The 14,207-nt window shown below is 39.4% G+C and overlaps 1 protein-coding gene across 3 annotated transcripts in view; it reads right to left on the bottom strand.

Annotated features, from left to right (window-relative positions):
* The window catches only part of CELF2 (CUGBP, Elav-like family member 2), a 383,288-nt gene extending 371,743 nt beyond the window's left edge, over positions 1-11,545 (bottom strand). For 2 of the 3 annotated variants that reach the window (XM_014949080.1, XM_014949079.1), the window contains exon 1: positions 11,401-11,542. In XM_014949080.1, coding sequence (XP_014804566.1) covers positions 11,401-11,453 — 53 coding nt within the window. In that variant the 5' untranslated portion in view covers positions 11,454-11,542. Of the gene's footprint in view, positions 1-11,400 lie in introns of all 3 variants that reach the window. The other variant, XM_014949073.1, reaches the window with a different exon arrangement.
* Positions 11,546-14,207: the final 2,662 nt, after the last annotated feature.

Below are 14,207 nucleotides of genomic sequence, written 5' to 3' on the forward strand. Positions count from 1 at the left end.
ATCTATCACAAGAGTTCCCCCCCCCCCCGCTTTGTATTATGACAAAATTCAAACAATGAAAGCCTAAATCACCATTTCTGAGAAGTGCTTGTTATTCTGTACAACTCTTTGCCTCTGTAATTAAACACTCCTCATAAGGAAGTCCTTCTAGATCTGAAATTATTAGCTAACTATTGCTGGAACCCCTCAGTTAAAGCACTTTTTTTTTTTTTTTTAATCATCTTCCTGATGAGAAGATACTGAGATACTGAGAAGATACAAAGATACCATATATAGGTAACTGCTCTGTTCCAGACCATCACATCTCACGAAACCGTCATATATACCAATTATACAGCTTCCTCCCTGCAAAGCTGATGTTGTTCAGTAGTGCCACACTAAGCTTCCAGCTGCTGAAGAAATAAAAAAATGCCCAGCCCTTTGCTGCTGAGCTAGTTCTGCTTTCCCATCCCACATTCACCATGTATATCTGTGCAAACTTCCTGTGTGGTCTGACTGTTCTTGTGTATTATAAGAACAAATGGGGGGAAACAAAAAAAAAAAAATAAATGCAGAACTCATTCTTTCCTCCAAATTGTCATGTTTTATGGTGTTGCAACCTGGAGCCCAACATTCTTTCATGTCCAAATCACAAGCTTACTCTATACACGGCTCATTTTCATCAACAGAGCTTGTTTTCCCCCTGTTGTTATAGACTGTATTTTCATAATATCTACTTAAATTTAATCCATAACCTGAATTGCCAATACATGATGTACAATCAACCCTGTAATAACTTGCAGAGAGTTTAATAGGAAAACAAAGCAATGATGAGTACAGTCAAATTATTACCAGTACACAATACATTCAAGCTAGGATTCTGTACACTACAGGACTTTTTTTTTTTCTTTTTAGGGTGTTTTATTTTTCTTCAACAGCAACTATGATGTTTTTTCTGAAAATTAACTTAAGTATTTTCCTAGGACTTTCTCCTATGATGCCTGCCCAGTAAACACCTGTAACTGTAGCAAAAATAATTCTGGCAAAGGTAACTTCTTATCTGCATGTAAATAGGGTAGTTATGCCTTCCAGAATTGGACCTGGAATTGAATCCATAATCATTCTTCTTGTTGCCTTTATGCAATGACACCAATGCGAACAACACGTATTTTCTTTGCAGCGGATCAAAGTCTTTGTGCTATTTTGTCACTGTAAGAATAATTACCTATTTTTGTTGTTGGGCAATCTGCTGTGCATGGTTGTACAGTATCCACAGATAAGATAGAGAAGAAAGGATGTAAAGTGCATCCCAGACTCATATAAATAGAAAAATTCAGATTGTAGTTTAGGATAGAAAATACTGATAGAGAGCGTACTTTTGAATTAGGGAACCTCTTAATAAGAGAGTAGCTTGCTTTTTTTCTCTGGGGTGTCAAGGTGGAGAACTGTGACTGCTTTTAAATTCTCATGAGAAAAATGAGTAAAGATGCAAGAAAAGACCTCAAAGTCCACATAGAATAACCATCTCACCAGTTTTGAGGCATTGCATAACAAGTTGCATTTGTTAGACCTGCGTGTATGACATAAACTCTCATTAAACACAGATTTTAATGAATCTCATGGCAGAGCAACTTACTGCCAAAAGATGTAGCTGCAACTCTCAGCGAACAGCAGAGAGATCTGAACTCAGTTTAAGAGCAGTCCCAGAGCCATATGTGGGAATAATGTTGTTCTGGGTTAAAAATACAACCTGCTTTTGCAGGAATAACTTAAAAAAAAAAAATATCTTTTCGCAAAAATCTGAAAACTTTCAGCTCAAATGGGCAGAAAAACCCCCAAAGTTACTCTACAATATGGCAAGTTTGGTTTCTCCTATCACCACTTGCCAATGATTTAAAGTCTGCACGCAACTTATATAGCTGGTTTACACAGCTTGTCTCCAACCTAGGATGCCATAAGTTTAGGTTTGTTAATAGATTATGCTAAATTTATTGGTTGACTTGAATGCTGACTAAAGAGCAAAGAGCTAGATCATCTGTTTCTTTTAAATACAGGAAAAATAACTAGAAAATTAAAACTTAATGTAACCTTATTCCCAAGAGGTTTTAGAGCCCAGACTTCAGACAGAGTAAAACTGAGCATCAACAGGCTGGAAGTAATTCATACAGTAAGTGCTCTGACCAAGACATTTTTTTTCCTATTAGATCCAGAAACTTTATGTAGAAAAAGAAAGATGTCAAGTCTTCTGCAAAACACATGGGGTCCAACTCTCAGTTACCCTGTCAGTAGATCTTGCTCAATGGAGCTTTGTCAGTTTATGTCAGCTGTAAATCTAACCCCAAAAGTCACATAAAAGACCCTGCCAATTAATTCCTGTTGGAGTCAATGAAAGTTTACATCAGTGTTTAAATACTTTTCTCCCCATCACCCCATTTGAGACTTTTAATACCTATTTCCCCCTTCCAAGCCTGTAATTCTTCCCAGGCTACATAAATCCTTTATTTTGGCACATCCAGCGGAAACTTGACCCCAGTCAACAACAACGTTTTGCAACTCTTGGCAAAGTCAGTTTTTCCAACAAGGGGGAAGTCGGAGGGATCCAGGGACACCCACCAGCCTCAGCAGTGCCAGCTACTGGTGGGACTGAAATTCTTCCCTAGGACCACACCATGGCAGAAGGAATGTCCAGCTGAAGAGCCAAGTTAGCAAAGATGCCCAGGAGCTCTACAGGCAGGGCACACAAAAATTAAGGCTAAAGTAAATAACATGGATTACAGACTCGGTACTTCTTGAAGGAAGTTGCACGGAAAGCCATGTGAAATGCCCAGAGACTAGAAATCACCTCTGATTAATGTGCAGTAACCCCTGGCTTGCTTAAAGCAAAGATTAATTACAGCCTAAGAGACTGAGAAGTGAAATTCATCCTACAAAATGCTTGAAGGTGAATTTAGTTACTATTTGTAGAATTAGGTAGTCTTAGCTTCAAATTTGCCAGTGCCTCCTGCTTCAGGATGAGTGTAACGGGAAAAGTAGTGCTGGGGTTACACATCTAGATTAACTCACTTGTAACTTTAAAACCTATTCTTCATGGAGAATGATTATTAAGTCCACATATTTCTCAGAAGTCAAACGTCCACAGCTTCAAAGACTCACTTGAAGTCCTTTCTATAATACATCACTGTTTTCTTTGGGACCTGGAAACCATGAACCCTGTTTAAAACTGAGACTTAAAATTGAAGAAAAAGTTATCCTCTCTCACCTTTTACTTTAAAGCTTTCCACAGTATCTTACAAATTCTTGGATGGAATATGCTTAATCAAACCACTTAAAAGTCATACCAGGATTTCCAACCCCAATGAAATTCTGGCTCTACTGATGTACTAATTTAATATATGAATGTAATCTGTAATTCAGGTATGTTAAACTGAGAATTAGCCTTCCACTATTGAAGACTCTTGCAAAGTTACCTGAACGAGTAAATTATTTTTTTTATCAGATAATTCATTATCTGTATAAAGCATTTCTTGAAGATAACTGGCTACAATTTAACTTGACATCTGAAAAAAAAAAAAAAAGAAAAAAATCCAGCACAACCAATACACGACAGATTTTTCCAATAACCTGAAATCCACACATTCAACAAAAGAGAGAGACCACACAATTATTGTTATAATCAATATTTCTACCTTTAGAAAATATTCAGTTTTAAAACTCAGTTGGAAAAAAAAACAACCAAAAAACAACAAAAAGCCAGTATCTGCAGATCAATGGGAGTCCAGTAAGCAAAGGAGGCCATTAATATCAGCTCTGGACCAATTCAAGAACAAGTATCCTGTAATGAATTGTCAGTACAAACTCTGTACACAAGGGATGCATAGACTTTCCCAGATGAGGAATAAAAAACTGAGGAACCTCTTCCACTGGAGATGAAACACAGGGAAACACAATCAAGGAAAAAACCACCTGGGAAAGCAATATAGGAACACAATTCATATGAGTTTGATTGGCTATTATTATTATTAAGGAAAACTAGAGTATAATCCGTTTAAGAATGTTTAGCTGTTTATACAAAAGAGGTTGGATAGTAACATTTAGGTTATGCTTATAATTTTTTTAGTACTACAAAGCATTTTTCAAAAGTTTTAGAGCTCCTGAAGTCTGAACAGGCTCTCTGGGAGACAGCGGTACCCACGAGACAGCACCACTGGGAACAGTTAGAGCATTTTCCCTATAGATGAGAAATTCAGCTCCTGCTCAGGTCAAGCAAAGGAAAAATCTTCTGGACTGTGAGGCCCAGCAAGAGAGGCCCAGCAGATCTCCCTCGTTTCACCTTCCTCTGCTCCATACCTGATGTGGCACCTTGAGACTAGCAGGGGTGCAAGAGATCTTTCATGGCAATCTCTTGAACAAAGCACAGCCTGTTACCCAGGCAATTCTGTAACGATGACTGCTGGAATAATAACTTCTAGAAGACCTTCATTCCTCTAATGACATCTCACCATGGGGACAGCAGGGTACGCCATCGATGGCTGGGAAATTATCATGTGGCACAGGTGTTGCTGCATGAAGGTGATGAAACACAGCTGAGGGAAGTTGCATGTCAACTGGGGAGGGGATTAGAAAAAATGAAGGAGAGCAAGAAACGAGCCTGTGAAAAGAATTATTCACATATGCAGCTATGAGACATGAGAAGAGCAGCTATGCAGAAGAAGAACTGCATTCCAAAGGGGAGACAGCTTGTGGAAAGGTGGTAGGCGGCAGGGGTTAATAAAGCAGAACAGTAACTGAGCTTACAAACTTTTATAAAGGGTTATTGAACAGAAGCATCACACATACACACACAAAAAAAACCCCACCCCAAAACACCCACAAAAAAACCCAGCCCCAAAGGGGAAGAATAAGAAACCCAAACTCCCAAGCTATGTAATTTGTCATTAGGCAAAGCTCAGCCACACCACTCAGCTCTGGGTTCTGGGCTTCAACCAGCTTCAACCTGGCAACTTCTTGGAAAAAAAAAAGCTGGCACGTACAAGGAATTTGAGCAACTCATCTGCAGAGCTGTCTTGCAAAGGCAGAAATACTAGCAGGGTGTTAGTAAATAAGCGAGAAGAGTAAAATTCTACTTTGATTTAACCAAATTATTTTTATGGGGGTAGGTGGTAAAAAGCCCAGCCCAAGGCTGAGGCCTCACTGCTGTGGGCTCTGTACGGCCAGAGCCATACATCTCTATAGCCATGAAAAGTTTATAGCCAAAGTAGATAAGACAGGTATTAACAACTCCATTTTACTGGTGGGAACTGAGGCACACAGAGATTAAGTAACTCATCCAAACTGACACAGAAAGCCTGGGAAAAGCTTGAAATTATAACCTTATCTCTCAAGGCACAATGTAGCGCTGCCACTGCCCAGTTACCTTTCCTTTCTACAGGCAATTTCCTCCTTATTTCAGTTCCACTGAGTGAGTGCAGAACTAGGCAAAGCTTCAAATCTGCAGTGGGTTAGTTGTGAAAGAGCTGCAGAGATCTGCAGAAGAACATTAGGACTTTCATTGATTTAAGAGATGAAGATGACGAAGTGGTAGACGAAAGTCAGTAGGATTAAGCAATGTGTGTAGGAGAGGAAGATCCTGTTTTTACCTGCATCCTGCAACATGAGTATCCATGTAACTGGCTGTCACTAATCACCAGTCAGGAATTAAATTCTGGGATATAACAGATGCAGAAACAACCCAACCTCTCCCTCCCTTCAAAAGAAAGGCACCTAAACTCAACGTCTCAAGGCTTTAGCAGGGAAACCACTCCAAACAGCTACCACACGTCCCCAAACATGGACAAAAGACAAGTTTTTATACAAAAAGAGCCCTTCCAGCGCACTGCTTCGTTAGCGTAGATGTAACTACTGAATTTCTTCACTGCAAGACATTCTGGGCTCAAGTTAAAACTGCAAAACCAAGCAGATAAATTCATGAAGGAAACATTCATCAAGAAAAAAAACATCAATGCCAGCACAGGAAGTCTCTGAACTGCAAATCACTGGTGGCTGGGGGAGAATTACTACAAACTTATCATCTTAGACTCTTTCTCGGCATCTGTCTTGCCGGTGCAGTAATTTTATATTACATTTTAGGGGTTAGGGCAATTTATACAGTTAGGCAAAGGAACACAGCAGCAATGGTAAGTAAACCTCTTTGTGATAGAGCATTCATTTGAATTGAATGGTTAAATCCCCCATAAAGCGCCTGGAAGATTTAACAACTCATGTCCAAATGAACAAGATGTAATAAGCTTGTATACAGGCTTGATATGAAAAGTGGATTGTTTTTAGTAAAACAGTGGAGAATAACCTCTTATTGAAAAGAGTGATATTGAATTTTAATCAGGGGAAAATAAAGATGCAAGAATAAATCTGCACAGGCTTAGAGAAGGACTAGATGACTTTCTCAGACATCAACAATGGATGCAGGAGTGTGTTACATCCTAATCTGCTATTTTCTGTTAACTTTACTTTTTCAATCACCCCATATATCCTGCCTTTTTAAGAAAACAAAACACAACAAACAAACCAAGAAAAACCTGCCAGTATTGTCCTCTACAAAGTGCAGACAAAACAGCACAAAAGCTGAAAAAAATTATTAAAAACTTGTATTTCAATATATCTGGCCCTAATTTTTCATCCCAGTATTACTCACGTGAGGGACACATTCAAACTGAAAACAGAAGAATCCAGACCATGTTTTGCTACTTGTATTCTACATATTGGAGCTTAGTAACAACCTTCATCCCCCAGTGACACTCACCCGCGTCACCACTTGGGACTTCTGTGACCCTCACTACCACCCCTTTTAGTGCCACCTCTTACATGACTGGTATTTTTGGAGGGTTTAACTGGATAACCATTTCTGAAATGTGTTTTTAGTTATTATAAGTACACACACCCTCTTTTCATGCATTTTTTTTTTTAAGGGTTCATATTGTGGCAATTATAGGGGAATTAGTATATCTGCTGACAGCTGAAACTCCATTATCTGTGTTTTATGGTGGTGATGGAGTCCAGCATTATGGCCCTGGGCCAGACTTTCAGGGCTTGTTTTGTTTTTGAGGAGCGGGTGGAGACAACATTGTTCAGGTCCTCAGAGTAAAGCACATGTGAAATAACATTTTTTACCCCCTTTTCTGAAGAGTAATTCTCTGTTGCGGGCCCATGTACTAAACTGGTCTGTTCAGATATTGAGTACAGCACAGGAGGCTTTATCTAAAGCTTTGCTAAGATGGCAAGGCAAAAGCCAAATCAAGAACAACTTGCATCACTACAGTTGCCTCAGTCCATTGCTCTGTACCACCAACTGAATTTGAGTCGTCGTGTGTATTTTCCTCCTCTCTTCCCCAATTTGAACACCTTGAAGTTATTTAATCCATCAAAATTCACAGGTAATAGAAAGAGTGGGGTAGGGGGATAGGACTATGAGCCCAAAAGAGCTCAGGATACAAACACCAACAAGGCTGAAATTGCTCCTCCTGGACTGACTTGCCAAGCATGAAAAACACTTTTTTTTCTTTCCTGGAAAGCCAAACCATTTACAGGCTGTTTGGGTGGGGTGTGTGGTGGGAAAAGGCATTCTGGAGAGAACATTTGAATTGGTACATCAGCCTGACACATGCCATGTTCCAAACAAGATGTTCCCAGCTCCACCAGCCAAGTTGTAGGGGCCAGTGCGACGGGACTTGTGAAATTTGGGTCATCTTGTTGGACTGCTCTGCATCCAGATTCGCTGCTTCACAGGTTGTAAGCTGACCGCTCATCTGAGTGAAAACTCCTACTCTTTGCTTGGATTTCACCTTGAGGTTGTGAAGCCAAGTTAAAAACAACTTTTTTTCCTAGCAATAAGCCACAGAAAGGTCACATACTTCTTCAGACAGGAATGCAAAGGGGTACAAGGTCTTCCCTGTATAGGTAACTCATATGATTTATAGTGCTGTATTTAGCCTTGTTGGAGCCAAATTAAGGGAGAAAAGAAACCGAGGAGATGTGCCCTTCAGGGATTTCCCACTCCCACCCCCCCTCCTCATTTTTGTGCCTCTCCTTGCCAGGCTACTGCTCTGCTGTTGCTGTTGTAGGAGCCCAGAGAACAGGCTCTGCCTTCAGAAACAGCAACCAAAGCTGTCCCTGTCACATATGAGGAACAAAACCACATCCCAGAAACACAGGAAAAGTTTTGAAGAGGGATTAGAGATCTCTCTGGAGTCACTGCCGCTGATCGTGGTCTCCCTTATGCACTAGAGGGGCTAGATTCCAATTCCCATATAATTTTGGAGACAGGGAAACAGGATTTCTGTGTCTGTGGAGGGCTGGGCAAGCACAATTTGCTGGTTAAGGCTCCGAAGGATTTTAAATTGGCCTGAAGTTTTGCCAGTCTCTCCTGGCTCCAAGGAGTACAACAGCAGACACGGGACTTATTCTAGTCACACTATGAAAAGTGAGAAGGCATCTATAAGGGAGGATCAGGCAGCAGTGTGTTAATGTCAAAGCACAGATCTTACACTGGGAGCTTTTCTAAGAAGAGACAACAGGAGGTGGAAAAAAAATAAAAAAAATAAAAATCAATCCACGAGCTCTGACAGATTACTTTCCAATAACTTCAATATTCAGATCACTATCAAGAAACCCAGTGAACAAAAATATTTTCTGAAGGGGGTTTTGTTCAGGATATTAAACTGTGTTCAGAGCCCCTGAGATCCTCCCCCCTTGCTGTAACGTGAACCCAAGGGGTGCTGAGACTTGCCAGAAAGTATCACAACTCTCACTGTCCTACCCCAGACAGACACAGCGAAAGAAGGAGGCCTGATGTAATATTTTATATATATATACACACACATCATATTGCCATTTATTTATTTTAATACCTTTGTTAGCTCTCCCAGTCCAGCAAAATCCACTGACATCCTCCCACCCATAAGGCTGTGGTAGAGCCTAATCTGTTGTTATATTGCACCTTTTCCTTTATTATTACCTTTATTCAGAGGGCAGAGAATGTGCTTCCAGAAGATTTGGGGAGCAGGGCAGAGCAGATGAGGGCAACCAGCACCAAGGCAGCCCATAGCTGTCCTGACCCCCCAGGAATTATTAAGCCCCAATGCAATTATTCCCCCTGCCTCCACGAGATCAACATTTACAATTTGCCACCACGGGACACCACTTTCGAGCTGATAGAACATTTCATTTGGGTCTGAAAGAACTGCTTTGTGCCACCTACGAAATACACACAGAAACACTCCTCTATTTCTCATAAATAGTAGCTACAGGCTGCCTTGGTACATGGGAAGGGAGACACTAAAAATGGTAAGCTCAGAGGCATCAAATATACTGGAAACCGGCCTGCAGAAGAGGAACTAAAATTTATAAGAAGTGGCATTGCAGTTTAATAAGTCTCATGAGTTACATGTTGGCTTATAGCTTTTTTCTTTTTATTTTTACTATTGGTGATCATTGCACTTGATTACATACTGCCTTTCCCCACCTTTTAACCCTCTGCATCCTGCAGTTGATTTGCACAATGTCACTGGTGTAATCGTACATGCTAACTACATGAAGAAATGCCCAGTAAAACAGATGTAATCACATCTTTGACCTACTCTGTGTTCATACAGTTTTAATCTCCGGATTCATACACAAAGTTGGGAAACTTCAGTCATGCCCTAGGGGAAAAAGCGCCAGGAAAATATTTCTTCTATAGTCATGTAAACAAGCCACTTTTCTAAGAAAACAAGATTCTTCGAGAGGGCAACAGTGTCTCCTCTTCAAATCTTCGACTTTCAAGTCCTCTGTGTCAGCAAAAGCAGGCATCACCTGACTTGACTAACAGAGGAATCAGAAGTAGTCTCACAGAGATAGATAAACTTTTAAAATAATCCCTAGAATATCTTTCCGGGAGAACACACACTGTAAGACAACACATATGGAGCTCTGCAAAAGCACTTTACTGGCATTCATTGGTGATGACTCACAGAAGTCACCCCAGCTCTGGTCCGATGTAGCGTGACCACCCACCCCAGATTGCCAATCACAGCCCTGCACTCCTCCAGCCTGCACAACACTACTTTGGAGCTAACATCTGCACTGAAGTTTTGGAAGTCAAATAGAAACGCATCATTCTGTGCTGACAGTCCTAAGCGACTTTAAAAAATAAAATAAAATAAACTTGCAATAAGACCGCTATGCCAAGTCTCATACCACAGAGAAGGATAAAGGATCTTAGTCCACATTCCTACATACAAGCTCAGAAGATGGTCAGAGAAATTTAAACCTTTGAAAAAGAAAGTTCAGCACTCTGCAAATATGAGGAAAAAAACCCTTAGTCATGTAAGTAGACTTTATAGTTTGACTTCTGAAGGGTTGTTTTTCCTTTTAGCTCAAGACACGTTAAGTTCTTTAAAACATTGTAGCAAGAAGCTAAAGTATACTTAAAAATATTTATTATTATATTAATATTAATAACAATAATATCCCAATCTACACACCCACTCAAAATCCCTGTAATTTACTCCCCTAAAAAAAAAAAAAAATATTGTATTGGCTGCAGCTTTGTGTTTTGCTTAACAGTTGAGGGAAATAAACTTTATCCATAACTAATTGTATAATTTTGCCATCTACATTCCCAGATGGTTCCAATGTTTTAGTGAAGTTTCTGCAAACCATCTGCAAACTTTTTAGACGTCCGGATTCTCAACAGGCAAAACCAGACACTTACAGCAGCATTAAACATGGACATTTAACATTGTGGCGTTTTAATATCTGCAGCAGGCACTAACAGTGATTCTCTCCCCCCCCTCTTCTTTTTAGCAGTTTGAGTTACCCTTTTTTACCATTCAAAGAAAAAAAAATAGCAGTGCTGAACGTAAAAATCAGTAGCAACTTTTACGTATTAAATACGTGCCTTACAGGGACAACAAACTGTGGAAGTTTCAACAGCAAAACAAAACAAGCACATTTGCCCCCCTTCCTTCCCCCAAGATTATTTTCCACTTCTTGATCAACTTTCAGTATGTTTTTTTTCTCTTCTGAAGTTTCCCACCCATTCCCCTGCAAAGCACGGCAAGGGAAGCAGAGAGTTAATCCTGCAGTTTCAACTGGTGTGAGCCTTTACTATTAACTTAAATTTACGGAGCAATCACTCCTTAAAAAAAAAAAAAAAAAAAAAAAAATTCCTCATGGCACTGTAACACTGAGAAGTATATTTTAAAAATCTCCCTCGGGTCTCTCTAAACATCTGCTTAAAGGTTTGCTGTATCTTAAAAGGGCTCTAATTACCAGAAACTCCTCTCTTACTTAAGCCCAGGGCTCACATTTCGATTATAACTCAAGCTCCAGTTAATTTAGGGCTAAAGCAGAAATGCCTGTACCAAACAGAAGAAAACATAGGCCTACCTTAAAACTTTCCAGCTTTTCAGAGGATCCAAGTCAGAGATTATAGACACCATTGTAGTAATAATAACAATAATATATATATTTTTTTAAAAAAAAAAAAAAGCCCACAGCAGGGAAGCCTAACCACAAAAGCAGCAGTACTCTACTCGGTGTGGGAATGACAACAAACCCAGCACAGCTCTTCCTCCTTCTCAAGCTGATAAGCACTTGTCCCAGCTTCTCTCCACCCCCAAAATCAATCTTGTGCTATATTGCTTCACAGTCCCAGTTTCATTTCTTCACCACTACCTTTTAAAGCCCTTGTAATCTGCTCCAACTGATCAAATTTGACCTTTTTGTAGCCCACTTTATTCCAAGCACAGCCCTCAGTTAAATCTCTCTTTATTAACACCGTCCTTCTTGGCTTTCTTTTGGAACAAACACAGCTCAAGCTTGAAGCCTCCAGTCTTTGCCAGCAATCATTTACAGATTACTGCAAGCTGCAGTCTTCTCCTTTTGGGTATTTTCTTCTACCTCTGAGGTTTGCTTTTATATTATTTTCTGAAGGTTGTTGGGGGTCTCCCTTTACCCTGTTCCATGCAGGTTGGAGTTTGACACTTCTAAAGGAGGGACTTTCTAATGCAACTCCTCTCCCCTTCCCTCCTCCCTTCACTCTCACAGAGAGAGACAGACACATATTAAAAACAGTTCCCAACCTTTTGAATGCAGAACCATCTTTCTTTCCCCCCCCCCATTTTTTTTTTGAACCTATTAGACTTGTAAGCTGAAGCTGTGACTGAAAGCAGTCTGGTTTATAGCAAGACTGCTATTATGGTCAAATAATAATAATAATAATAATAATAATAATGTAGAATAATAAAAAGACTAATAATGCAAAGGCAGATGTAACCCTTTGGATGCTTGAAAGAGGAAAAGGTATCTATAGAATTCCATTAAATCCATTTCTTCTTTTTGTTGCTACTTAAAAAATAAATAGTAAAGCATGCTCCAGATCACTATGGTGATATGAAAAGTTGTGTAACTGCTGTTAGTGTATGTTTATTTAGGAAAATCTAGATGATTGGCTTTTTTTGTGTTTCTGTAATACTTTTTGACATTGATTTCCTTGCATTTAAATATTTCTCTTTTGTATTGTTTTTCCCCTCCCTCCAAATGTTTTCCACTCATTCTGAAAATGACTAACTTCTCCTTGAGCTCCACAGATTCATTGGGAATTCTGGAAATTCCCAAATTAAAATTCTGGGGGGGGGTGGGAGGGAAGGGAAAGCAAAACTACCACAAATGACAGATACTTCCACTTTGCTATTTATACCACAGGCATATGCTCCAAGTTTCTCTCTGCCACCAGTTCTCAAAAAAAAAAAAAAAAAAAAAAAAAAAAAGGTTAAAATAATTGTGCTATATTGCTTCACAGTCCCAGTTTCATTTCTTCACCACTACCTTTTAAAGCCCTTGTAATCTGCTCCAACTGATCAAATTTGACCTTTTTGTAGCCCACTTTATTCCAAGCACAGCCCTCAGTTAAATCTCTCTTTATTAACACCGTCCTTCTTGGCTTTCTTTTGGAACAAACACAGCTCAAGCTTGAAGCCTCCAGTCTTTGCCAGCAATCATTTACAGATTACTGCAAGCTGCAGTCTTCTCCTTTTGGGTATTTTCTTCTACCTCTGAGGTTTGCTTTTATATTATTTTCTGAAGGTTGTTGGGGGTCTCCCTTTACCCTGTTCCATGCAGGTTGGAGTTTGACACTTCTAAAGGAGGGACTTTCTAATGCAACTCCTCTCCCCTTCCCTCCTCCCTTCACTCTCACAGAGAGAGACAGACACATATTAAAAACAGTTCCCAACCTTTTGAATGCAGAACCATCTTTCTTCCCCCCCCCCCATTTTTTTTTTGAACCTATTAGACTTGTAAGCTGAAGCTGTGACTGAAAGCAGTCTGGTTTATAGCAAGACTGCTATTATGGTCAAATAATAATAATAATAATAATAATAATAATGTAGAATAATAAAAAGACTAATAATGCAAAGGCAGATGTAACCCTTTGGATGCTTGAAAGAGGAAAAGGTATCTATAGAATTCCATTAAATCCATTTCTTCTTTTTGTTGCTACTTAAAAAATAAATAGTAAAGCATGCTCCAGATCACTATGGTGATATGAAAAGTTGTGTAACTGCTGTTAGTGTATGTTTATTTAGGAAAATCTAGATGATTGGCTTTTTTTGTGTTTCTGTAACACTTTTTGACATTGATTTCCTTGCATTTAAATATTTCTCTTTTGTATTGTTTTTCCCCTCCCTCCAAATGTTTTCCACTCATTCTGAAAATGACTAACTTCTCCTTGAGCTCCACAGATTCATTGGGAATTCTGGAAATTCCCAAATTAAAATTCTGGGGGGGGGTGGGAGGGAAGGGAAAGCAAAACTACCACAAATGACAGATACTTCCACTTTGCTATTTATACCACAGGCATATGCTCCAAGTTTCTCTCTGCCACCAGTTCTCAAAAAAAAAAAAAAAAAAAAAAAAAAAAAGGTTAAGATCAGCTCTTTTATATTAAAAATAAGCAGTAATATGATGGTCACAGAGAGATATGGTAGTGTGACATCACACACTCATGGAAACACAATAAAGGGCATAAATAAAGCTTAATAAACTTTTGAGTCTGGTTGAAGTCTTCCACCACCTCCTTCTCCTTTGGTGAGATAAAACTGGAGCTAGGTCTAAACTGGTTTCGGGGCTCCCTTTTACAGGAGCTTTTTAGGCTGGTTTTTTAGGCTCCTTTTTAGGCTGGTTTGGGGAAGCTT

Source organism: Calidris pugnax, unplaced genomic scaffold (genome assembly GCF_001431845.1).
Source record: "Calidris pugnax isolate Ruff unplaced genomic scaffold, ASM143184v1 scaffold125, whole genome shotgun sequence".
Lineage (NCBI taxonomy): Eukaryota > Metazoa > Chordata > Aves > Charadriiformes > Scolopacidae > Calidris > Calidris pugnax.